This window comes from Pan troglodytes, chromosome 6, assembly GCF_028858775.2.
Source record: "Pan troglodytes isolate AG18354 chromosome 6, NHGRI_mPanTro3-v2.0_pri, whole genome shotgun sequence".
In the NCBI taxonomy this organism is placed as follows: domain Eukaryota; kingdom Metazoa; phylum Chordata; class Mammalia; order Primates; family Hominidae; genus Pan; species Pan troglodytes.
Window position 1 is genome coordinate 153,363,502 of NC_072404.2, and position 23,959 is coordinate 153,387,460.

Below are 23,959 nucleotides of genomic sequence, written 5' to 3' on the forward strand. Positions count from 1 at the left end.
TTTCCAAGTGCTTTATATATTCCACAAATATTAATCGAAAGAACAAATATCTCTCTGACTGAATGAATAATCAGGCCATCCTTTTTCTACATAAAGATTCAGCTAGAGTAACAAACAGCTCTGCCCCTGGATATCTAACAGAGTTCAGGAAACAGATGGGAAAATGATCTCCCCACCTCTCCCAAACGTCCCTTAGTTTGAGAGAAATATCTCTCAAACTAATCATCTGTGCTGCTAAACCAATACCTCTTTCAACAGTAATTCATATGCACAGTTTGTTGCACTGACTTGCAGCAATGATGAGCAGCATTTTACAGGAATGAGCTGTTCACAACAGACATGTACCTAAGTGGAGGACATAATAAGCATTTTTTAAAAATAGAAATAAAAGAAAAATAATCACACATTCCTGCTTTATCACAATGACAGAAAAACTGGGCTGTTAATATCAAAGCAAATGTAAGGCCTCTACTCCCTGAAAGTGTGCATAAGGTGTTAGTTAGAGCCAGTCCAAGCAGTTCTTCCCAGAGTGAATGCCACAGTCACGGGTAGCATCTCGCACCTTTCCCTGTGAACTCACAAATGCAAGCTACAGGGCCAAAGAACAGCAAGGTAGATGCCTGTGCGTAATTCATCCCACCAGCTGAAAGACAACCCCCTCGCTGTGGCATTGCAGCTGCTGGATGAGACACTGTCACAGCGAAAGAATACTTCAAGAACAAAAGAGAAGGGCTGCCCCTCTGCATATGGATGAAATGTAGCCTGTCAGTAGAAACTCCTGGAGCACCCATTCATCAAAAGATATTTGAGGAACAACATACTCCAAGTTCTTCACTGAGGACAGGAAGCACATCTGGTACCCCAACCTCCGTGCTGCCCACATAGTGTCCCCATGACAAGCTCAGCAAGCAAAGCCTAGAAGATCACACTGAACATCTGGCTTTTGCCCCAGCATGAACTACCACTCCCTCTCAGCCCTGCACTCTGCATTTTTTTAAAACAAGCCACTCTCAGCCACCACAAATACTTCGGTGGGAATCAGCAGGGAGGCCCTCATTCCTTGTCTCAAAATAACGTCAGCCAGAGTCAAAGGCCAAAGAGGTGGAGCCTGCAGGCCATTTTGCGAAAGTTTCAAATATCTTGGTACTGACCCCATTAAAAAAGCGTGAAGGGGAAGCAGCCAAGCCTCCAGTGGTTTTCTCATTAGTGTCCCCCCTCACCCCAGCCCCACCCCCATTACAAACGTCTGCATGGATAAGAATCAAACAAAGAGATCTTGCATAAAGTCCTATGATCAGTGCTGGCTATTGAAAACAAAATTTCATTTTGCAAACTTAATACCAAAAAGTTGACATTAAAAACTTTAAAAGAAATGTGCGTGCTCTGGGACAGCTTAATCCCCAAAGAGATCTCCGAGGCATTAGTATAAGACTGAACAAGCAACTGGTGAGCTGTCCCACCTTCCCCAGAGCCTTCCTTAAATATGCAACTGTCTCAGATTTTCCATACTCCTCTGCTGGTTTTTCCTCCGAAGAGGGAGGAAGGAGACTCCTTGGCCGTACAGTTTAAGAAAGCAAATAAAGCCGCCTTTCTCCTAAACGTAGAGGAGCCCTTTCAACACACACACACACACACACACACACACACACACACACACACACACACACGTGTACTTTTTAAAATATAAATATGAAAGAAGAGGAAGGGAGGGAGAGAGGGAAAGAGAATACGAGACAGATGAAAAGGAAATGCTACTTAATCTTGTCCAGTTTTTGAAAACCTCAAAAAAAAATCAATAGCAAACTAGGCGGAGGCATGTTATTCTCAAAACACACACTCCCTCTCCCGCATTACAGTACTGTTAACAACAGAAAATGATATTACAGATGGAAAAAGCCTCAGGGAAAAAAGCATGAATTGTTAAAGGAATACAAAGTGGCATTACTCTCATGAGAAATGTAAAGGGGCCAGCTGCCCGCCTTCATCTGCTCAGACATTAAAGTACACCTCGCCCAGGACCTCTTGATTCTGACCGTGCCCTGCCCCAAACTCTGCCTTCCCGGGTCCCAGGACTCCAGCTGCTCCTCGCGTGACAACACTTGCCCGCTTTGAAAGCCCTCCTGCCCCGCCCGCCGGGTCCTCACCGTGTGGTACATGAGGGCCTCGCCGTCCCCGGGCTCTGACAGCTCGCTCAGCTTGCGGTCCCACTGCAGCACGCCCTGCTCCCCGCTCTCCAGCACCTCCATGGCGGTGCGGGCCGCGCTGGGCCGAGGATGCTAAGCGCAGGAGGGGACGCGCAGAGCTGCCTCGGACCGGCAAGGTTCCTCTCTCTCCGCGTGTGCGTGCGTGCGTGCGCGCGCGTGTCTGTAGTTTTGCACTTGGAAAGCAAACGTCTGCTCCTCTGACGGAGAGAGGATGGCCAAGCGCTCCCGTCCGGTGTCCTCGGAGATCCGAGAATCCCCAGGGACACGAGCCGGACCAAAGGCTGCCGGGGCTAAAGCGGGATGTGCATCCAAAATGAAGGCAGAAGACCCGCTCTCATCCCAGGAAAATCCCTTAGTCGCAAGCCCACTTGCCGCTACGGCTCCAGACACAAACTTTGAGACACCCCAGGGCTCCTCGGCTCTGCTCCAGGACCCAGCTGCGGCCCCACCTCCCTCCAAGGCTTGACCAATTGGATATCCGCCTTGCCTAGCAGACCCAATCAGAAGTCTCATTCTCGGCTTTGTCCCGCCCCCAAAGGCAGAGGCCGCGGGAAGTCTCCGCCCACGCCTTGGAATGTAGCCGGGGAGTGTCTGTGACGTCACCGAGGAACTCCTCCTGCCTGAGCGCGGCCCGCTGTCGGCTGTCGCCTACAGCTGACCAATAGAGGGCTTGGATCCAGAAGTGATGGACTGGAGGCTTGACTAATGTGAAAGGGGCGTCTGAAAGGTACAGCCAATGAAATAGCGACAAGAATACATTTTGTAAAAGAGGGAGGGTGAGTTCAGTCCTCTTGCTGAGAATCCTCAGAAATTAGCCAGCGCGCCGACAGGGGGCGCGAGAGTTGTTGCGCGGGGGACTTAAACATTTTCAAGTACTTTAGTTCATTTGAATCTCTCGGAATTTTTTAAATGGATTACATATTATACAAAAATACAAATATTCCTCATGGACATACATTTATATTAGTGCAGCTCTAGGAAATTGTCATTGTTCTTCACCTTTTTCGCCCATTTTCTGTTGGGTTCTTCTATTTTTTATGGACTTCACTTATTGTATGTTTTTCTTTCATCTGCTTGATAAGAGTCAATGGCATGCTTTTCCAGGTCCTACAGAAGTGAGCCCAGTCCTTGAATTCATAGAGCTTTTATCTCAGAGGAGTCAGGCAATAAACAAAGAAATAAACATTTAAATTCAGAAAGTGGAATTTGCTATAAAGAAAAATAAAAGCAGGAAAACAGGATGCGTCAAGATCGATGCTATTTTACGTGCTGATCAGGGAAGTTCTTCCTAAAGGAAATGAGATTTCGGGGGAAGCTGGTGTTCACGTGACTGCTGGGGAGGCCAGTGTGGCTGCAGCAGAGGTGCTTGGCAGGGAGGGGTGGGAAAGGCCGGAAAGGTGAGCCAGGGCCAGAGCACCAGGCCTGCCTCCTAGAATAGGGAAGAGATGGCCTGTTCTAAAGGAATTCCCCCCAACACTGTGATTCTTCTTCCTCCTTTTTAATTCCAAAAAAAAAAGCCCTTAAAAATATAGTTTACCTATCTTAAATATAAAAGTAGGTCTTTGCCAGTTAGCTCTAGAAGTTTCTTACAATGGCACATTCAGGTATTAGCTATTGTGTTGTTTCCTTGGCAAGTATTTTTTGGCGGGTGGAGACAAATGTCTTTGAACTCTATGTTGTCTTTAAAGCAGCAGTTTATCATATAAACTATTGCATTTGTCTGGTCCTATCTTCTGGGGTCTTTTGAGAATTTTTTTTTTTTTTTTTTTTTTTTTTTTGAGACAGAGTCTCACTCAGTTACCCAGGCTAGAGTGCAGTGGCACGATCTCAGTTCACTGCAGCCTCCACCTCCTGGGCTCAAACAGTTCTCCTGCCTCAACCTCCTGTGTAGCTTGGACCACAGATGTGCACCACCACACCCGGCTAATTTTTAAATTTTTTGTAGAGGCAAGATCTCACTTTGTTGCCTGGGCTGGCCTCAAACTCCTGGGCTCAAGCAATCCTCTCTCCTGAGTCTCTCAAAGTGCTGAGATTTAAGGCATGAGCCACCACGCCCAGCTTTTGAGATTATTTTAATGCTTAAATAGAAGCTCTAGTTTATGGGCACACACCTTCCTTATATAATAGTTTTCTCATTTTTCTCTTAGGTTCTTGGTTTTTCTTTTCCAGCCTAGTATCCCCTTCATCACATTCTTTCCATAGATTGCTCTTTCCATTTTTAAAGACCTTTCTTATTTTTTTAATCTGTCACTCAATGTACAATGGGATTACATCCACATAAACCCATCATAAATTGAAAATATCATCAGTCAAAAATGCATCTACTATACCTAACCTATCAAACATTATAGCTTAGCCTAGCCTACCCTAGATGTGCTCAGAACACTTATATTAGCCTACAGTTGGACCAAATCATCTGGCAACACAGTACTAGTTATTTACTGTCATGATTGTGTGGCTGACTGGGAGCTATGGCTCCCTTGCACCAGGAGAGAATACCATATTGCGTATTGCTAGCCCGGGAAAAGATCAAAATTCAAAACTCAAAGTACAGCTTCTACTGAATGCATATCTCTTTCACACCATCATAAAGTCAGGAAATCATAAGTCATAAGTCAGGAACCATCTGTACATCTTCCTTAATGTAGGAATACAAACATTTATCCGTGAAGCAGTTCTGCTTTTGACAAAGTCTAATCCTGCTTATACCCCATGTAGTAGCCAGTTTCCAAGATGGCATCTAGTGATCCCACTTCCTGGTGCTCACGCTCTTGTGTAATTCCCTCCTCTTGAGTCTGGGCTAGACCTGAGGACTTTCTTCTAACAGAATATGCCAAAAACGAGAAGATGTCAAAAAGATTATGGCTCCTGACTTGCTTGTTTCCTCTTCCTCTCTTGCTTGCCTGCTTTAAGAGAAGCCAGCTGCCATGCCATGAACTGCAATGTGAAAAGGCCAATGTAGCAAGGATATGTCCAGCCAACAGCCAGTGAGGATCTGAGGCCCTCAGACCAGCAGCCCATGAGCAACTGAATTTTGCTAATAACCACGTAAGTGAACACAGAAGTGGATCCTTCCCCAGGCGAGCCTTCATATGTCCACAGACCCAGTCAAGACTTTGACTGCAGCCTTGTGAGAGCCCCTAAGCCAGAGGACCCAGCTAAGCCACGTTCAACTTCCTGACCTGTCAGGTAATAAATGTATGTTGTTTTAAGCCACTAGGTTTTTCCTTTGTAAAATATGTATTATGATCATTGGCACCCTAAATGGTTTGGTTAAACTTACCTGTACTCTAATAATAGCATCACAATCCCTCGTGGTGGGTTTCTCCAGCCTCCTTTGTTTCACGTATACTTCTCTGTTAAATGTACACACAACTTCTTACCAGCCTGTCTTCCTGTTTTGCATTTTGAAAACGAAATTCTTTCCCTTTTCATCTCCTTAGAACTTAGCAATGTAGTTGACTCTCCTTCCAGCTTCGCTGGCATCCTTGTTCTGCTGTCTGTTATTAATAGATTCATGGCACTTGCATGACTGGAAGTCATACTCTCCCAAAATGAAAATCAGATGCATTAGCCAACAAGACATTTCTCTGATTTTTTTCTGATATTATTTGCTATCTTTCCATGTGTCAGTCTATTTACAAATTTGTTCTATGTGCTTTCTATACCTTCATCTCAATTATTAAGATAAATTGTATCTAGAACTGGGCACTTGACAGATCCCCCACATCATGAAAATAGAATCCGCCTTCCAAGTTCTCATGGTCCCATTCATCGGCAAGCTTTTTATTTGACTACTCAATAAAAATTAATCTACTGAATTTTCCTTTTTCATGTCCTGTACTTTTTCAGTTTATCCACAGGGATAACTGTTAAGTACCTGCTTAATTCCAGACACCATTGTGTATACATTTTTCCAGGTTTAAAACTCTGTTAAAAAAAGACATGGGGCCAGGCATGGTGTCTCATTCCTGTAATCTCAGCACTTTGGGAGGCCGAGTTGGGAGGACTGTTTGAAGCCAGGAGTTTGAGACCAGCCTGGACAATATGGCAAGCTATCTCTACAAAAAATTTTAAAACTTAGCTGCACGTGGTAGCACACGCTTGTAGTCCCAGTTATTTGGGAGGCTGAAGCAGGAGGATGGCTTGAGCCGAGGAGGTCAAAGTTGCAGCAAGCTATAATTACCCAACTGCACTCCAGCCTGGGAAAGTCTGCCTAAGCCAACGTGAAAAGGCTGTGCAAAGGCATCCATGGTGCCACATCCTGACACCGGCACATGACACAGCTGTGAAGACTTGGTCTTCTCAAGTGATATTGTCGGTCAAAGAATGTGTGTGGGGTTGCAGTTGGCTTATCAAGGTCTCCCTCACCAAATGGTGAGGATTATGTGAAGGGGAGAGGAAGGCATACTCTATTGGTTTCCCAAGGCTACCATCACAAAGTACAACAGCCTGGGAGGCTCCAAACAACAGCAATGACTCTCCAAGGTGTATGTCACCGTCTAATGTTCTCTGCCTCCTCTCTTTCCTTTGTACCTGTCTATTCAAGAGCTCATCTCAGCCCTTCCCCAACCAACACACTGAGTTCTCCAAGTACAGCCCCCTTGCCATCCTTACTGAAACCATTTGGGATTACTCAATCAGAGTTGCATTTTTCAGATCATCTCATTCCTCTTGGGCAGTTTTTTTTTTTTTAAGTAATACAACAAACCATGGAATCCTGCCCATTTCATCTCTGACATTGTTTTAATAAATTCTGAAGATGTATTTATTTTACTCCTCCACGCTCTTGACTTTCTACCATCTGTTGAGATTTTTCTTTTTATTTTAACGTGTTCTATCATTCTATTCCAGTGTGGAATGGGAGCAAACTTTTACTACCCTCTGGCCTTCTTTTAATTCTTCCTGTTCTAACAGTGTTCAGTATAATAGAAATTTCCCAGCTTTGAGGATTTTCTTTCAATGTCTATTTCTTATTTATTTATTTATTTATTTGGAGACAGGGTCTCGCTCTATAACCCAGGCTGGAGTGCAGTGGTGTGATCATGGCTCACTGCAGCCTCAACCTCCCAGGCTCAAGTGAACCTCCCACCTCAGCCTCCTGAGTAGCTGGGACTACAGGTGTACGCCACCATGTCCAGCTAATTTTTTAATTTTGTATAGAGACGGGTTTTCTGCTTTGTTGCCCAGGCTGGTATCAAACTCCTGGGCTCAAGCTATCCTCCCACCTCAGCGTCCCAAAGTGCTGGGATTACAGGCATGAGCCATTGCACCTGTAATATGCAGTGTATATAGAACAAACAGGAGAGAAGATGTCTGCAAGAATCTAATACCTTCCTAGGAAATCCAGGAAATCAGGATAGGCCTCAGGAATGTGAAATAACTTGGTAATGAGAACTCTGAGTACTGGGATAAAGAGTCAGACAGAAGGAGGGGAGAAGGAGAGCTGCTCCCCACCGCTGAGAAGTCCACCTGGCGTAGAAAATGAGCTGGAAAGAGACGGCACAGGTGCCTTGGCTTCAATTGGCTGCAGATTGCTTATTGATAGAGAATAGCCCCTGATGGGGGTGCTGGATGGAACCGTTCTGCCTGAAGCCAAGGAAACACGTCTCTCTGCCTCTCGGTTTCTGAAAGGGGTTTGGGGGGGTGGACTCTGAAAACCTAGAAAGCAGGCTACCCTTGGAAACAGACCTCTTCCCATCTTGGCAAATTCAGAAATGGCCAAAGGCCCCAGGACAACAGGAAGAGCTACAGGTACGAGCAGCCAGAGTCACATACGTTGGTCCTTCTCCACCTCTGCTGACCTCAGGAGATCTTGAACTCCACCCTCCCAGGGCCACCCGTCGGCTTCACAATTACATGCTGAATTTATACTCGTACTAACCTGCCACTGTGTGGAGGCTGCTAATACACTACAGCTTGTTTAAAGACTGTAGAAAATTTGAAAATAAAACTTTATTATATTAAACCCCTACCTTACAACTTATATGAAAAAAAGCTTCAGATTGACTAAGGATATTAGTGTAAAATAAAACAAAGCCATCCAGAGAAACCAGAGATAAAATACTTTTATAATTTTGGTGTGACCAAGGTCTAGGCCTAATGTAAAAGGCAGAAAATATATAGGAAAAAATAGCTTTAATTTATACATAAGTATATGTGTCTGTGTGTCTATGTATGCACACACATAGCTATACAGAGATATACATCTTAACCTGTAATTAAATAAATGAGATTAAAATGTTATACATGTTACGGTTCGCATGAGTCATTTTGCAGTGAAGATTTTTTTTTTCCATTGTTTATCTGCTCATGGCCATCCCATCCCAAGAACAGAGTGGTGACAGCCTGGTACGTATCGTTCCATACTTCCTTTATGCTCATATAATCATATACAAATACACAGAGACAGAGAGAAGTTCAGTCACTGTTTTATTATGCACATTTCTCTGCAGTTTGCTCTTACCACTTAATAAGAGATCTTGAAAATCCCCCGTCCTCCAGTGTGGATTTAATGCATTCTTGTTAGCAGCTGACTGGAAAAGGATGAAGCATTCTTCATGTTGATAAACAGGTTTTACTTCTAGAAACATCAATTGTATGACGCCAGGATCATATGCTTTGCATGTCTGAATTTCCCGGTATGTGACCTTCTCCCGGTGATAGAAGATCGGGCTCAGGGTGTTGAATTTTTTTTTTTTTCTGAGACAGAGTCTGGCTGTGTTGTCCAGGCTGGAGTGCAGTGTCACCATTTCAGCTCACTGCAACCTCCACCTACTGGATTCAAGCAATTCTCCTGCCTCAGCCTCCTGAGTAGCTGGGATTACAGGCGTACACCACCAGGCCCGGCTAATTTTTGTATTTTTAGTAGAGACGAGGTTTCACCATGTTGGTCAGGCTGGTCTAGAACTCCTGACCTCGTGATCCACCTGCTCGGTCTCCCAAAGTGCTGGGATTACATGCGTGAGCCACCGCACACGGCCTCGGTGTGTTGAATTTGACAGCTTAAGGGCACACCCAGTGCCCAAGGAGCGGGGCTAGCAGGGCAGGAGAGGAACAGAGAAAGGGATCAGGCATGAAATGGTGTGAAGGGCCTGCGGGAGGGTTAGGCAGGACGCAGGGATAGAGAGGCTCAAGGATTGACACTGCTTTGCCACAATTTTTCCTCCAACCTCTGTAGGGCGCTCTCCTTAGGAGATTGTTGGCACCGTGTCACAAGAGAGGTTGGTGGAGGCAAGAGGTTCCTTAAAGGAGGACGGAGGACACAGCCAGAAACAAACAGCCCTTTAATTGAGCTAGAAAAGACCGGAACTTCAATTTCAGCCGTTTTGGTCACTTCTCCAACACTGCCACCAAGTGGCTAAAGAGGAACAATGCAACTAGCAAACCCAAAGGGAAAGATTGCAAGAGCTGGGCAGTCATAAAACCACCATGCCTGGCTAATTTTTTTTATTTTTAATAGAGACAGAATCTCATTATGTTGCCCAGGCTGGTTTCGAGCTCCTGGACTGAAGCGAACCTCCTGCCTCAGACTCCCAAAGTACTGGGATTACAGGTGTGAGCCGCCACTCCTGGCCCGAGCAGTGGTAAAATAAAACCACATCTCACATTCCAGATTAATTTGCAACCCTCAGGTGGAGAGAGAGAACATTTTCATCAACCTAAAGAGTGCCTTCGTGCTGTTTGCTAGTCAGTGCTTCTCCAGAGGTCATTGCCTTTCTGGCTTCCATAGATCAGATTTGCCTGGTCTTGAGCATGATGCAAATAGAATTTTACTGCCTATACTCCTTGTCTGACTCACGCATCTGTGAGATGGGTCCATGCTGTTGCTTGTACAGCCTATTCTCATTATTTGCAGTAGCTCTGTTCTACAAAATCATCACAGACACTGAACCATTGCTCATAGGGAAAATAGGGGTTAGGTTCCTGGGAGACTCTGCTCATGACAATTTCATCAAGCAATCAGTACATATAAAGAAACAAATGTATCAATCTATGTTTAACGTGTATCAACTGATAAACATGCAGAAACAAAATAAAAGCAGATAACCTGGTTTTATGTGTGTTTCTGTTTAAAGACACCTTGTTAAATATATATTGGTGATTCATTAACGTTGAACTCATGGCCAACAGCACTGTAATTCACGACTGAACGAAACTTATCCATGCCTATTTTCCCCAAAAAACACATCACAGCCTTCTTGCACTTACGAACATTAGACGGCACTTTACCCTTATGCTTGGGGCCATTTTAAACAGCAAAATCACCAACAAAGCAGCACAAAAATGAATTTAATGCTATGTTTAGCACTAAATTGACCACAAAAATGATACTTGTTTTACCATATGACAGCCAGAACAAGAAGATAGAACTTGGTCTTGTTTGACCTCACTAGGATAACAAATTTTGGCTGCAGTGGGGCACACCAGGAGATTCAAATTTCTCACTGTTCTGTGCAGGTCCAAAAAATGGACCATAAGAATACCATGAGTATTTTAGGGTGACAAATAAATATTAGCAAGTAGCCAAATTCTCAAATACAGAATCCATGAATAAAGATCAACTGTATCTGTACTTTGGTCTGTGGAGTTTGTTGTTGTTGTTTTTGAGACAGGCTGTCACCGTGTCACTGAGACTGGAGTGCAGTGGTGGGATCATGGCTTACTGCAGCCTCAACCTCCCCGGCTCAAGCAATCCTCCCACTTCAGCCTCCCGAGTAAGTGGGACTACAGGCACACACCACCATGCCAGTTTTTCTGATGGGCTATGAGCTCTATAAAGTCAATCTCAATTCCTCAAAGCAGTCTTCTCATATCTGAAAATATGCCATTCCAGTCAAAGCCTTGGTAAAATACCCAGTGTCTCCACATGTGACCTGTTACTAAACAAAAACAAAAACAGATTCTTATTGAACCTAAGCAAATAGCTGTACTGACATAAATTAAGAATACTCAAATAGTTTCCAAGTCCTGGAGAAATCAGGTAGAGAGAAATTTTACTCAAGAGAGTATACTCAATTGTTAAAAGCTATAAATAGGCCAGGCGCGGTGGCTCACGCCTGTAATCCCAGCACTTTGGGAGGCCGAGGCAGGTGGATCATGAGGTCAGGAGATCGAGACCATCCTGGCTAACACGGTGAAACCCCGTCTCTACTAAAAATACAAAAAATTAGCCGGCGAGGTGGCGGGCGCCTGTAATCCCAGCTACGCAGGAGGCTGAGGCAGGAGAATGGCGTGAACCCTGGGGGGCGGAACCCTGGCAAGCGGAACCTCGGGAGTGAGCGAAGACCACGCCACTCCAACCTGGGAGACAGCGAGACTCCGTCTCAAAAAAAAAAAGCTATAAATAACTCAAGTTTTCAGCTGGGCACAGTCGCTCATGCCTGTAATCCTAGTACTTTGGGAGGTTAAGGTGAGAGAGTAGCTTGAGCCTAGGAATTCAAGACCAGCCAGGGAAACATAGTGAGACCTCATCTCTACAAATAATAATACAAAAAATTATCTCAGTGTGGTGGTGCACACCTGTAGTCCCAGCTACTCGAGAGGCTGAGGTGGGAGGATTGCCTGAACCTGGGCAGTCGAGGTTTCTGTGAGCTGAGATCATGCCACTGCACTCCAGCATAGGCAACAGAGCAAGAACCCATCTCCCAAAAAAGGAAAAGAAAAAAAGTTTTCTTGACTCTGAAAAACAAAACAAAAAAGTATCAGCAATGTTTCAAACAAAAAAGGCATAAAAAATTATTTCAGTTATAAATTAGTTCAGTCCCATGTAATTAACCTTTGTTCTGTCCAAGACTGGGCCAGCAATCTTCATGAACATACCAGCTCTTCAATGAAAGATCTGGCAATTTTCTCTCTAGTCCAATGACACAGCCTCCAAACTTAGAAACCTGCATTCAAGAGCACCCATCAAAGTCCTCTCCATGAACTTCCCTAAAGAAGAAGTAACTTTTGAACTGTAGCTGATCATAAACTACTTTTTGAGAAGAATCAAAGTAAAACAAGGACTGTCCATGGATGATAGAAGTCTTAGGACAGGCCAGGTGCAGTGGCTCATACCTGTAATCGCAGCATTTTAGGAGGCTGAGGAGGTGGATCACTTGAGTCCAGGAGCTCAAGACCAGCCTGGACGACACAGGGAGACCATATCTGTACAAAAAATAAAGTAATTAGCTGGGTGTGGTGGCATGAGCCTGTAGTCCCAACTACGAGGGTGCTGAGATGGGTGGATCACTCGAGCCTGGGAAGCAGAGGTTGCTCAGTGAGCCGAGACCATGCCACTGCACTTCAGCCTGGGTGACAGAGTGAGACTCCTATCTTAAAAAAAAAAAAAAAAAAAAAAAACAGTCATGGTTAAAGATACAATTGACAAGAAAATTTGCTTATTTCTGTGACATGCAATTTACATCAGAATCATAATTATTACTGATAATATAATATATACTAAGACATATCAGGATTACAGGAATCTCATATGATTTTGGAACACATACTAATATTTATTTAACTCAAAGTTAAATAAACATTTGATATTTGACAAGGCTTCCTTTATGATTTTAACACACCAAATAAGGCAAATAAGTCCAAAATCTCTTTTGGACTTCAGGGGACCTAATATCTAAAAAAGTTAATAAGGTCAAAAAGAATAGATTTCAAACCTGAAATTTTGATTTTGGAAAGTTTGTCAAATATCAAAAGTTTAAAACATTTGACATCACAAAATAGGATCACAGGTTATTCATTTAGCCAAAAGTGATAACTCAAATATTTCCAAAAAGAAAAAAAAAAAACCTTTACTCTTTGATAGAGAGGAGACTGAGTTTCCCAAACAAAAAGACCTAATAAAAACAGCCTGCAGCCAACTGAATCTGTCTCTTTTCTTGCCTCTTTTTTTTTTTTTGGCAGTTTACTCAAAAAGTAAGCAAACATATTTTATTGTCTCTTAATTATTACATGAAAATCTTGTTTAAAAGAGAAAACCAAATTTTGCTTTTGCATAGTATATTAACACTGAAATTAATTTTTAATAAAATCTTATAAACAAATCCATTCAATCTCAATCACTTTGACCATTTAGAATTTTCTAGTAAAGAACAGATCAGTGCTCTAAGAAAACCCTTTTATTCCAACACAGGGTTTCTGACTCTGGCCCTGCATCGTGTGCTCTTGATATTAATGTTTAATTTGCAGAAAAACTAAATAATACCCTTTAAATTGTAGCCAACTTGATCACACAAAAAAATCCTTTCATAAGATCAATTCACCACAATCTTACTGAAAGCTTCAGTTTTATCCTATCATTTTATCTTAGGACAAAAATTTACTTTCCCAATTTTCTATATCCATTTCATTTTATCTATCATTTTTCCTTCCATTTAAAACAACTTAAAAACGTCTAAGCTAGGAAAAATCACTTTCCCTTAAAAAAAAACACATTTCTCTGACCTTTTACCAAAAACACATCCTACTTTCCTTATATACTTTACATATAGAATTTTTCTCTTCTATCTAGTGGTTTTAATTACATATATTAATTACAATGTTAACTCTTCATAATTTTTAAACGAAAAACCTAGGAGGTAAGCAATTTAAGTTATGTATCAGATGTGTAGCCCAGGACAAAAGGAGAGAGCTGCAGATAATACATGACCCTTCCCACCGCAGCGAGGAGGCATAGTTAGGCCAGAGAGAACTCCACATGTCCCCAGGCCTTACCATGTCATTTTTTAGAGCCTAGAATCTAAAGGTGCTGCTAAGACTGGCAAGTCAAACAAGCATCAAAAATATTCCAGAAACAGTTTATAACCTTAAAATCTCTAGCAAAGATAGCATCTGACCTACCTAATTCAGATCAAATGTCTATATTAAATCCTGAAGATGTTTCTATTTTATTTCACCAATAATTATAAAATTATCTTTATTTACTAAAGATTATTAAGGTCATGTGAACGAAAAGACATTTGAGTTAAAGTTTCTGGTTTTTTGATAAAGTATTTGATTTAAGCACTTACTTTTTTTCTTTAAGTCAATTAATTGGAGCTCTATTATATATTTTGGTAGTGAAACATCATACACATGACACAGATACACAGATAGAAGCAGATCTTATAGGTTTATACAAGTCTCATTAGCCAGTTTTTAAATAGTTTTTTTTTTCCCATACACTCTTCCAATTGCCTATTTTATTGCCCTAGGCAATTATTATCTAGGTAACCCTATATTTGTCTTTATAAAGGAACATTCTTAGGTGAAATGAGATAGAAAATGTATATTTCAAAAGCACAGAACTAAGACATTAGTCCTATATATTGTACCATCATTTGCTCAAACCAAGGAAAAAATGGTGTAAGTAAAAGTTCAGTTAAGATGGCCAGGAAAAGCTTGCTTGCTTGCTTGCTTGCTCTTTCTTTCTCTCTGCTTCTCTCTCTCTCTCTCTCTCTCTTTCTTTTTGTATTAGTCTGTTTTCACACTGCTGTAAAGAAATACCTGAGATTGGGTAATGTATAAAGGAAAGAAGTTTAATCGACTCACAGTTGTCCATGGTTGACAGGCCTCAGGAAACTTACAATTATGGTGGAAGGGGAAGCAGGCAGGTCTCACATGGCAGCAGGTGAGAGGGACAGAAAAAAGAGAAGGAAGAACTTCCAAACACTTAGAAAACCATCAGATCTCATGAGAACTCACTCACTATCACGAGAACAGCATGGAGGAAACTGCCCCCATCATCCAATCATCTCCCTTTCTCGACACATGGGGACAACAGGTCCCTTCCTCAGCACATGGGAATTACAATTCGAGATGAGATTTGGGTGGGGACACAGAGCAAAACCGTATCACTTTTCATTTTTGAGACAGGGTCTCACTCTGTCACCCAGGCTGGAATGCAGTGGTGTCATCATGGTTCACTGCAGCCTTGACCTCCCAGGCTCAAGCAACCCTCCTGCTTCAGCTTCCCAAGTAGCTGGAACTGTAACCAACTATCCCCATTTTTCTAAGAGATAATTTATTTTTTCTATCTTCTTTTCTCTTTCCTCCTTTTCCCACTTTCTAGTTAGTCCTTTAGAAATGCAAATATAGTCTTTTACCTCCCCTTCACCAGACATTCCCTACAGGGTAAGTTCATTTAACTATCTGCTTAGGAGCTCCAGAAAGGAAATCTCACCCACCAGGAGGTTGCCTTGAGAGATAACAGTCAATTTACAACCCAAAGTACACATGCCCACAAAGACACAGGCAGTCACCACCTTGACAACCTAGTAGATAAGGTACCAAGCTAACAGGTAGATGCCGCACTTGCTTACTTCCCCCGACCCCATGTGCCATTCATGTTAAGCCCCCTTTAAAAGTGCTCACTTTCTGCTCCAAAAGCAAAGTGATACCCCTAGGCAGGAAGCCTGTACTTGTTCCCCTCAGCTAGCTTTGGAATAATTAAAAAAAAAAAAATCACTTTCTTTATACCAGAACTCACTCTTGTTAACTGGACTCTGCAAGCAGCAAATAGCTGAACCTGCATTTCGGTTACAATTTTGGTGGCCCATATAGGGAAAGTGCTGCATGCTCTGGGTGAATCTGTGCCTGACAGCCAGCTTTTGCTACCGGGCAAGGTTTGGGGTCACCTGTGAGCACCAGCTGCTCATGGCTAGCAGATCTCATGACAGGAACATTCAGGAACTTCTCATGACAGGAATATTAGGGAACTTCTCAGCAGCTGCCAAAAATGCTTTTGGTTTGGGGGAGCCTCCCTTTCGCCTCACAGCACATTTGCTGCCTTCAACTCTCTGCTGGTATAAAGTAAGTGACCTCTGTAAGACCCAGCAAACTTTGGAAGTGGCTGAGTTAGCTGGAAGTGCACCTGATCACCCTCTGCTTCTTTTGGGGTGTCACTGGGGCCCCGTTCTACCTAAGACTTGGCTGCTAGTGACACCATTTGAGCATTTTAGGTGTTTCTGTTTGTAAGTGTGGCACCATGGGAGCTTTGCTGGGCCTATGGAACCATTTGGACCTGGGGAGGGGCATTCAGCATCACACTCAGCCTCCTTGATTGGAGACTCATTTGGAAGTATGCTGTTTGTTTGCATGTACTTTGTGAATGGGCCCTGATTTCTTTCTTTCCTCTCTACCTCCAATCTCACTCTTCTAACTATCTTCAGAGAGCCACCTACAGCCTTAGTCCTCTCAACTGCAGGCTTCCCTAGCTCCCTATGACTGGAAACAGCTCATCTTGACCAGTGACTTGTGAAGGTGGGAGGGTCCCATCCCATATCATATGGACCTGGGGTGCTGAGGCTCTCCTGAATGGGAGATAAACAGGGGTGATGGGAGTATCAACCCTGTGCCGTGTAGTGGCTGGAAGCTCACAAGCTCCCTTTCTATCGCTTTACTGTTTCTTCTTATTTCCTTTTCCTCTTTCTCATGCCCTGCTTGTAAAACCTGGCTCCTATGCAGAGGCTGGCCAGACTATATATTCCTTTATTTTCTTTTCTGCCTGCTTTAAATCTGCTGTTACTTTACCGGTGTTAAGACAAAAACCACCATTTGGATTCAACTGTTTTTTAATAAACAGATGAGTTTGCATTGATATCTCTTAGCTAGAGTTCAAAAATAAAAGCTATAAGATCTTTGTTTATATGAGTGTGTATATGTGTGTTTATGTGTACACACATGTATTTTGTTATATGTTGCTGCTACAAGGTACCAAATTGACTTAAAGTTAAGGAGTACTCATGAGACTTAAGGTAAATCTTGAATAAATAAGCTGGCTTTAAAATTATTGGTAAAATAATATTAGAAATGTCTTATGAATTGTCAATATACATTTTTGTTCAGATTTATTGATCAAGTGGTTTCATACTTATCTCTGCCAGATATTATAAGGCATCAAAATTTGGCATAAAAGTTAAAAAACTATAAACCTAGCCCCAAAAAGAATGATCTTTGTTTGTGTAATTTTTGATAAATAGGACATTTAATGTTGTTTAATAGAAACAGCTAAATCTTCTAAGTCGGCAGTCCCCAACATTTTTGGCACCAGGGACTGGTTTCGTGGAAGACAATTTTTCCATGGAGCCCGGGAAGAGGGTAATGGTTTGGGGATGATTCAAGCACATTACATATATTGTGCACTTTATTTCTATTATTATTACATTGTATATATAATGAAATAATTCTACAACTCACCACAATATAGAATCAGTGGGAACCCTGAGCTTGTTTTCCTGTAACTAGACTGTCCCATCTGGGGATGATGGAAGATAGTGACAGATCATTAGGCATTAGAGTCTTATAAGAAGCACACACCCTAGATCCCTCACATGCACAGTTCACAATAGGGTACATACTTCTATGAGAATCTAATGCCACTGCTGATCTGACAGGAGGCGGAGCTCAGGCAGTAATGCAAGCAATGGCGAGTGGCTGTAAATACAGATGAAGTTTCACTCGCTTGCCTGCTGCTTACCTCCTGGTGTGCAGTCTGGCTCCTAACAGGCTATGGACCGGTCCATGGCCTGAGGGTTGGGAACCCCTGTTCTAAGTTATCAACAAAATGTCCATGTGTTTGACTATAAGGTTCTTAAATAAACACCTGATGTTCACAAGCTTTAAAAGTGGTTAATAGAGAAATAACTTTAAATAATGACCACCTTTGTGTCATAACCTAGTTTTCAGAAGTAATCTAAATGGTTAAAAATGAGAAAATGGAGTACCTATAAATGAGACAAACGCTTAGAAAAAATAAAAATTTTGTATAATTTAAAATCTTAAATCTTTTTTTTTTTTTTTTTTTTTTGAGACACGGCCTTGCTCTGTCACCCAGGCTGGGGTGCAGTGGTGTGATCTCTGTTCACTGCAATGTCTGTTTCCCAAGCTCAAGTGATTCTTCTGCCTCAGCCTCCCGAGTAGCTGAGACCACAGGCACATACCACCATACCCCGCTTTTTTTTGTATTTTTGGAAGAGACAAGGTCTTGCCATGTTGCCCAGTCTGGTCTCGAACTCCTGAGCTCAAGCAATCTGTCTGCCTTGGCCTCCCAAAGTGCTGGGATGACAGGCATGAGCCACCGTGCCTAGCCCATTTTGGATGCTTATTGAATATTTGGATCATTTCCACTCAAGAAAGTTTTATTATATGGGAAATATGTTCCAAAATTGTGAACTATAAAATGCTAATATTGCATCTATAAAATGCTAATATCTGATAGGCAGTTCAGGATTTATTGCTTCCCAGGTTTATATAAAATGCGCCAAAGAAGATGTGTTCTTATTGAGAAAAAGAATACTTTCATCTAATTCGAAAGTTATCTAAAAGTTAATTCAAATTCTGGATTTGACAAGGTTATTGCATCCATGTAACTTTCTGTATTACCTTTAAAGTACTTCTGCTGTTAAGTTATAGGGCTTTGACTCCTTAGCCCTAAAAAGGACACATGATAATGTCATGTCTAGCCTTAATTCTCTTGAATAGTTAAAATCCTTTGCAAGCTCAACAGTGACTGCTCTAGACTCCTGGAAAAAGCAATAGCAATCACCTTGTGCTAACTCAGTAGCTAAGGCTTTGCTCTTTCACATTGACAGCCTAGGTTCAACTCCTGCCTTTGGAAGTAAGTCCTTTCTGGTTGATAGTCACGGGACTTACCATTTGTTGATTCTTTTCCCCCTCCATGGACAGCTTCTGGTTTCCTGTCTTGAATTTCCTTTTCTCTGAGCTACCCTACAGAGAATTCTAGATCTTGTGAAAACTGCTTGCCATCTTTTTGGAGATACCTCATACATCCATGCTTAAGTTGTAACCTTAATTAAAGCTTATTGGTTTCACTTGGGAGAATATCTTTGGAAAACAAAAAACAAAAAACAAAAGCCTAAAGGCCAGAGGTGTCAGCTGTTTTTCCCACCTAGAATCTGGTAATAAGAGATTTTAAAAGATTTTTGTTTTTTGTTTTTTTTTTAGAAAAAAAAGCTCTATCATTAAAAGTCAGCCTAACTAAATGCTGATATGTATTACATACATATTATATAAGTATATAATATACAATCATATAACATATAATTTTTATATATTTTTATATAATAATTTATATATGATAGATATATACATATATCCAGTCAACTGAACTCTGTCTGTGTGCATGCTACCCTCAATGCTCACATGAGAGGGCCTAAGGTAACTTCTGATAGCCTGGGACTCCTTGGGAGAAACAGAGAAGGCACTGCGGACACCGTTTCAGGAGAAGCCTCTATTTTCCTCATGGAACTCCAAGAATTGTGAGTACAAAGATCCCTATCAAAATCTAAGGCTCTGTTCCGTTTTGCATTGTGTTACCTGAGCTTTTTGACTTTTAGGGGCATCAGAAATTACTCTGCATTACAGTAGAACTTTTAGCCTTGGTGTGTAATAGCTAGGTAACAAATATATTTTTAGGGATGGCTAATGGCAGTTGCTTACAGTGAGTGGGCATTACTACAGGCTGGTACTTCTTTCTTCTCGCATTTAAACGAGAAGAAAAACATGCTCTATTGGCACCTAAAAGGCATGGAATGGGGGATGGGCCGATTATAAAATGGCCTGATTGGCTTTGGTTTGCCCGTCAGCCTCGGGAGAATGTCCTTGGAGTGAAATGCACCAGTGAAACCATTGTACTGTCTTTTCCTGTATCATTTCCTTCAATTTTGGGGGACTCAGGATTCGGTGTGAAAATGGAATCCTTGGTTTTTGGAAATCTGTTCTGCTTTCCAGTGATGCCTGTTTTTCACACGATTAAATGTTAGGCCCTACAAACTCCATGTTTTCTCGGGCCTGTTCCTCAAAGGGCTCCACCCTGAAGCCAGTAATCCAATGAAGAAACTTAAAATCTGGCAAATGAAGTCTTCAAACTACCAGATCATCTTCTGTCTGTCTGTGTATTTATATGTATTGTGTATGTGAAGTTTATATAAAAGAGCTCTAATTATTTGACTTAAAGAAAAACAAGTGCTTAAATCAAATATTTTGTCAGTAGAATAGGCAATTTAATGCCTTTTAGTTCACATGACTTTAGTAATCTTTGGTAAATAAATATAGTTTTCAAGATTATTGGTAAAAGATGTCTTCAAAATTTATACATTTGGTCTAAATTAGGCAGGTCAGATACTGTCTGCTAGATGCTTTAATGTCATAAACTGCTTCTATGACTTTTTTTTTTTTCTTTTGTGACAGAGTTTCACTCTTGTTGCCCAGGATAGAGTGCAATGGTGTGATCTTGGCTCACCACAGCCTCCACCTCCCGGCTTCAAGTGAATCTCCTGCCTCAGCTTCCCAAGTAGCTGGGATTACAGGCATGCACCACCACGCTCGGCTAATTTTGTAGTTTTAGTGGAGACAGGGTTTCTCCATCTTGGTCACGGTGGTCTCAAACTCTGACCTCAGGTGATCTGCTTGCCTCAGTCTCCCAAAGTGCTGGGATTACAGGCGTGAGCCACCACGCCCGGCCGACATTTTTGATAATCATTTGACTTGTCCGCTTTACAGCTAACAGATTTTAGATAGGATTTAGGCTGGGAAGAGTCAGACACTGTCTGCAGCTCTGTCTTACTCCTGAGCTCTACAATCCCTTAGGCAGTTACTTACTTACTTACTTACTTACCAGGTCTTTTGCCAAAAATAAAAGTTGCAAAGAGTTAACACTGTGACATGTACTTGAAACTACTAGAGAAACAGTTTAACACACAAGGTCTATAAGGAAAGTAGAGCGTACTTTTGGTAAGAGGTTATAAGAAGGCATGGAAGTATGGCCTTTGTTAAAGGGAATGTTTAGGGTTTTTTTTGGTTTTATTTTTCTTGAGACAGGATCTCGCTTTGTTACCCAGGCTGGAGTGCAGTGGCATGATCATGGCTCACTGCAGTCTCGACCTCCCTGGCTCAAGCCATCCTCCAACTTCAGCTCCATGTGCAACTAGGACTACAGACGTGTGCCACCACATCTGGCTAATTTTTTTAAATTTTTTTGTAGAGATGAGGTCTCCCTATGTTGCCCAGGCTTGTCTCGAACTCCTAGCCTCAAGCAATCCTCCCACCTTGGCCTCCCGAATTGCTGGGATTACAGTTGTGAGCCACTGTACCCGGCCAATGTAATTTTGTCTAATTCAGAAGGTTTTAAGGATTGTCCTAACCTAAAAGAATAACGGGAGAAAACTGAAGGTTTAAACAAGCTGTAAATTGTGAAAGATTGATCTTGTAAAGGAAGTTCTGTGAGTATGAGCAAGTTGGCTAAAATTTGAAGGATATTTTTCAATGCGTCTGTAAATTCAATATTAAAATAAAGCCACACCTAATTCAGAGACAGAATCTGGGCCCATGTGTCTGGATAACAGGGTATTCTTGGAGCATTGATTTGTTCTTTAACAAAATATTGTAAAGGCTTATAAAAGGTTTATGGGAATTTTACCTTATGGTCAACTAATTAAAATTGGATAGATTTCTTTATAAGGTTTAATGAAGCTTTTTTTTTTTTTTTGACAGGGTCTCCCTCTGTCACCCAGGCTGCAGTGCAGTGGTACAATCTTGGATCACTGCAATCTCCACCTCCTGAGCTCAAGCAATCCTCCTACCTCAGCCTCCCGAGTACCTGGAACTAAAGGCACAAAACACCATGCCCACCTAATTTTCGTATTTTTTGGTGGAGATGGGACTTCACCATGTTTGCCCAGGCTGGTCTCAAACTCCTGAGCTCAAGAAATCCACCCACCTCAATCTCCCAAACTGCTGGGATTACAGACATGAGCCACCGCACTGGGCCTCCTTTTTTTTTCCTTTGAGACAGGGTCTCCCTCTGTTGCCTAGGCTAAGTGAAATGGTGAAATCACAGCTCACTGCAACTTCAACCACCCAGGGGTGATCCTCCCACCTCAGCCTCCCAGGTAGCTGGGACCACAGGCATGCACCACTATCCTTGGCTAGTTTTTTTGTATTTTTTGTGTTTCATCATGTTGCCCAGGCTGGTCTCGAACTCCTGGGCTCAAGCAATCCGCACCTCAGCCTCCCAAAGTGCTGGGATTACAGGTGTGAGCCACCACCCCTGGCCTTTCATTAAGAATAGTACACTAATGCAAAGATGCAATTTGGCTTTCTCTTTTGAACAAGATTTTCATGTAATTACTAAAAGATAATGAAAGGTTTTTTTGTTTTGTTTTTTGTTTTTTTTTTTCTTTTTGGTTTTGCCTTTCAAATAAACAACCAAAAAAAAAAAAGAGAAGGGAGAGAGAGAAAAGTCAGATTCGGGTTGGCCTCATGCTGTCTTTATTGGGTCTTGTGTGGAAAGTTGAGTTTACCCTCTATCAACAAGCAACATTTTTGCTTTTTAAAAATTTCTGAGCTGCCACCACAGCTACCGCAGCCTCTGGGAGCCTAGAAAAGGGGAATGAGAACAGTGAATGACTCAGTCCCCTGATGGCAGTGGTGGTGGTTGTGGCCAGGGAGACATGATGATGAGGTGGGGGCGCTGCTGCTGCGAGGAGCAGGCAATGATGTGGTGGGGGTGGGGGTGGGGGTGGGGCCGGGGCGGGGTGTTGGGGGGTGGCACAGGAATAAAAAGAAAAAGAATCACCAAAAACAGGGAAAAGTGGAAAAAGTTTAAAAGGACAAGACACAGTAAGATCAGAGCAAACTTCCTTCAGGAAAAATAGCCTTGTTGCTGTCCCATCTACAGTATCTGCTAACATAAATGTACCAATCTCTCAGCCCATAGTCAAGAAAGACAAACAGCAAAATTCGTCAAGGTTTAGCGCAAGCAATAATAAAGAACTTCAAACACTACCATCTTTAAATGATGTTCCTCCTGCTGATCAAGAGACACTTTTTATTTGGAAGTTACATCAGTGTTGTGTCCTCTTTGACTTTGTTTCTGATCCACGAAATGACTTAAAGTGGAAGGAAGAACAATGAGCTACTTTAAGTGAAATGGAAGAATTTATCACCCATCATTGGAATAGGATCACAGAGCCTGTTTACCCAGAAGTAGTCCATATGTTTGAAGTTGACATGTTTCAAACATTACCACCTTCTATCGTCCAGGAGCTGAATCTGGCCCAGAGAAAAACAAACCAATGTTAGAAGCAACTTGGCCCCATTTACAGCTCGTTTATGAATTTTTCTTCAGATTTTTAGAGGCTGGGCACAGTGGCTCACACCTGTAATCCCAGCACTTTGGGAGGCCAATGCGGGTGGATCACAAGGTCAGGAGATTGAGACCATCCTGGCTAACACAGTGAAACCCCATCTCTACTAAAAATACAAAAAATTAGCTGGGCGTGGTGGCGGGCACCTGTAGTCCCAGCTACTCGGGAGGCTGAGGCAGGAGAATGGCGTGAACCCGGGAGGCGGAGCTTGCAGTGAGCCGAGATCGCACCACTGCACTCCAGCCTGGGCGACAGAGTGAGACTCCATCTCAAAAAAAAAAAAAAAGATTTTTAGAGTCTCCAGATTTCCAACCTAATACAGCAAAGAAATATATTGATCAGAAGTTTGTATTGCAGCTTTTAGAGTGCTTTGACAGTGAAGATCCTCAGGGAAGTTTTTTGTTGTTGTTTAGTTTTTTGTTTGTTTTGAGACAGAGTTTGCTCTCTCACCCAGGCTGGAGTGCAGTGGCACAATTATGGTTCACTGACTGCAACCTCCGCTTCCCAGGTTCAAGCAATTCTCCCACCTCAGCCTCCTGAGTAACTGGGACTACAGGCACGTGCCACCATACCTGGCTAATTTTAGTATTTTTTTTATAGAGACGGGGT

The 23,959-nt window shown here is 42.3% G+C and overlaps 1 protein-coding gene, 1 long non-coding RNA gene and 1 pseudogene across 3 annotated transcripts in view; 2 read left to right on the plus strand and 1 right to left on the minus strand.

The window, feature by feature from the left end:
- CREB3L2 (cAMP responsive element binding protein 3 like 2) overlaps nucleotides 1–2,744 on the minus strand; it is a 126,873-nt gene extending 124,129 nt beyond the window's left edge. Inside the window, exon 1 of one of the 2 annotated variants that reach the window (XM_001148336.7) lies at nucleotides 2,145–2,744. In XM_001148336.7, coding sequence (XP_001148336.2) covers nucleotides 2,145–2,246 — 102 coding nt within the window. In that variant the 5' untranslated portion in view covers nucleotides 2,247–2,744. The remainder of the gene's footprint in view (nucleotides 1–2,144) is intronic. The other variant, XM_009454291.5, reaches the window with a different exon arrangement.
- LOC134810578 (uncharacterized) lies at nucleotides 2,736–10,778 on the plus strand. Its single transcript, XR_010159017.1, has 4 exons — nucleotides 2,736–2,931; nucleotides 5,118–5,393; nucleotides 8,660–8,845; nucleotides 9,385–10,778. It is a non-coding gene; the product is annotated as an uncharacterized LOC134810578 (long non-coding RNA).
- An 11,985-nt stretch (nucleotides 10,779–22,763) lies between these two features.
- On the plus strand, nucleotides 22,764–23,368 carry LOC134806966 (serine/threonine-protein phosphatase 2A 56 kDa regulatory subunit delta isoform-like; annotated as a pseudogene).
- The last annotated feature ends 591 nt before the right edge of the window (nucleotides 23,369–23,959 follow it).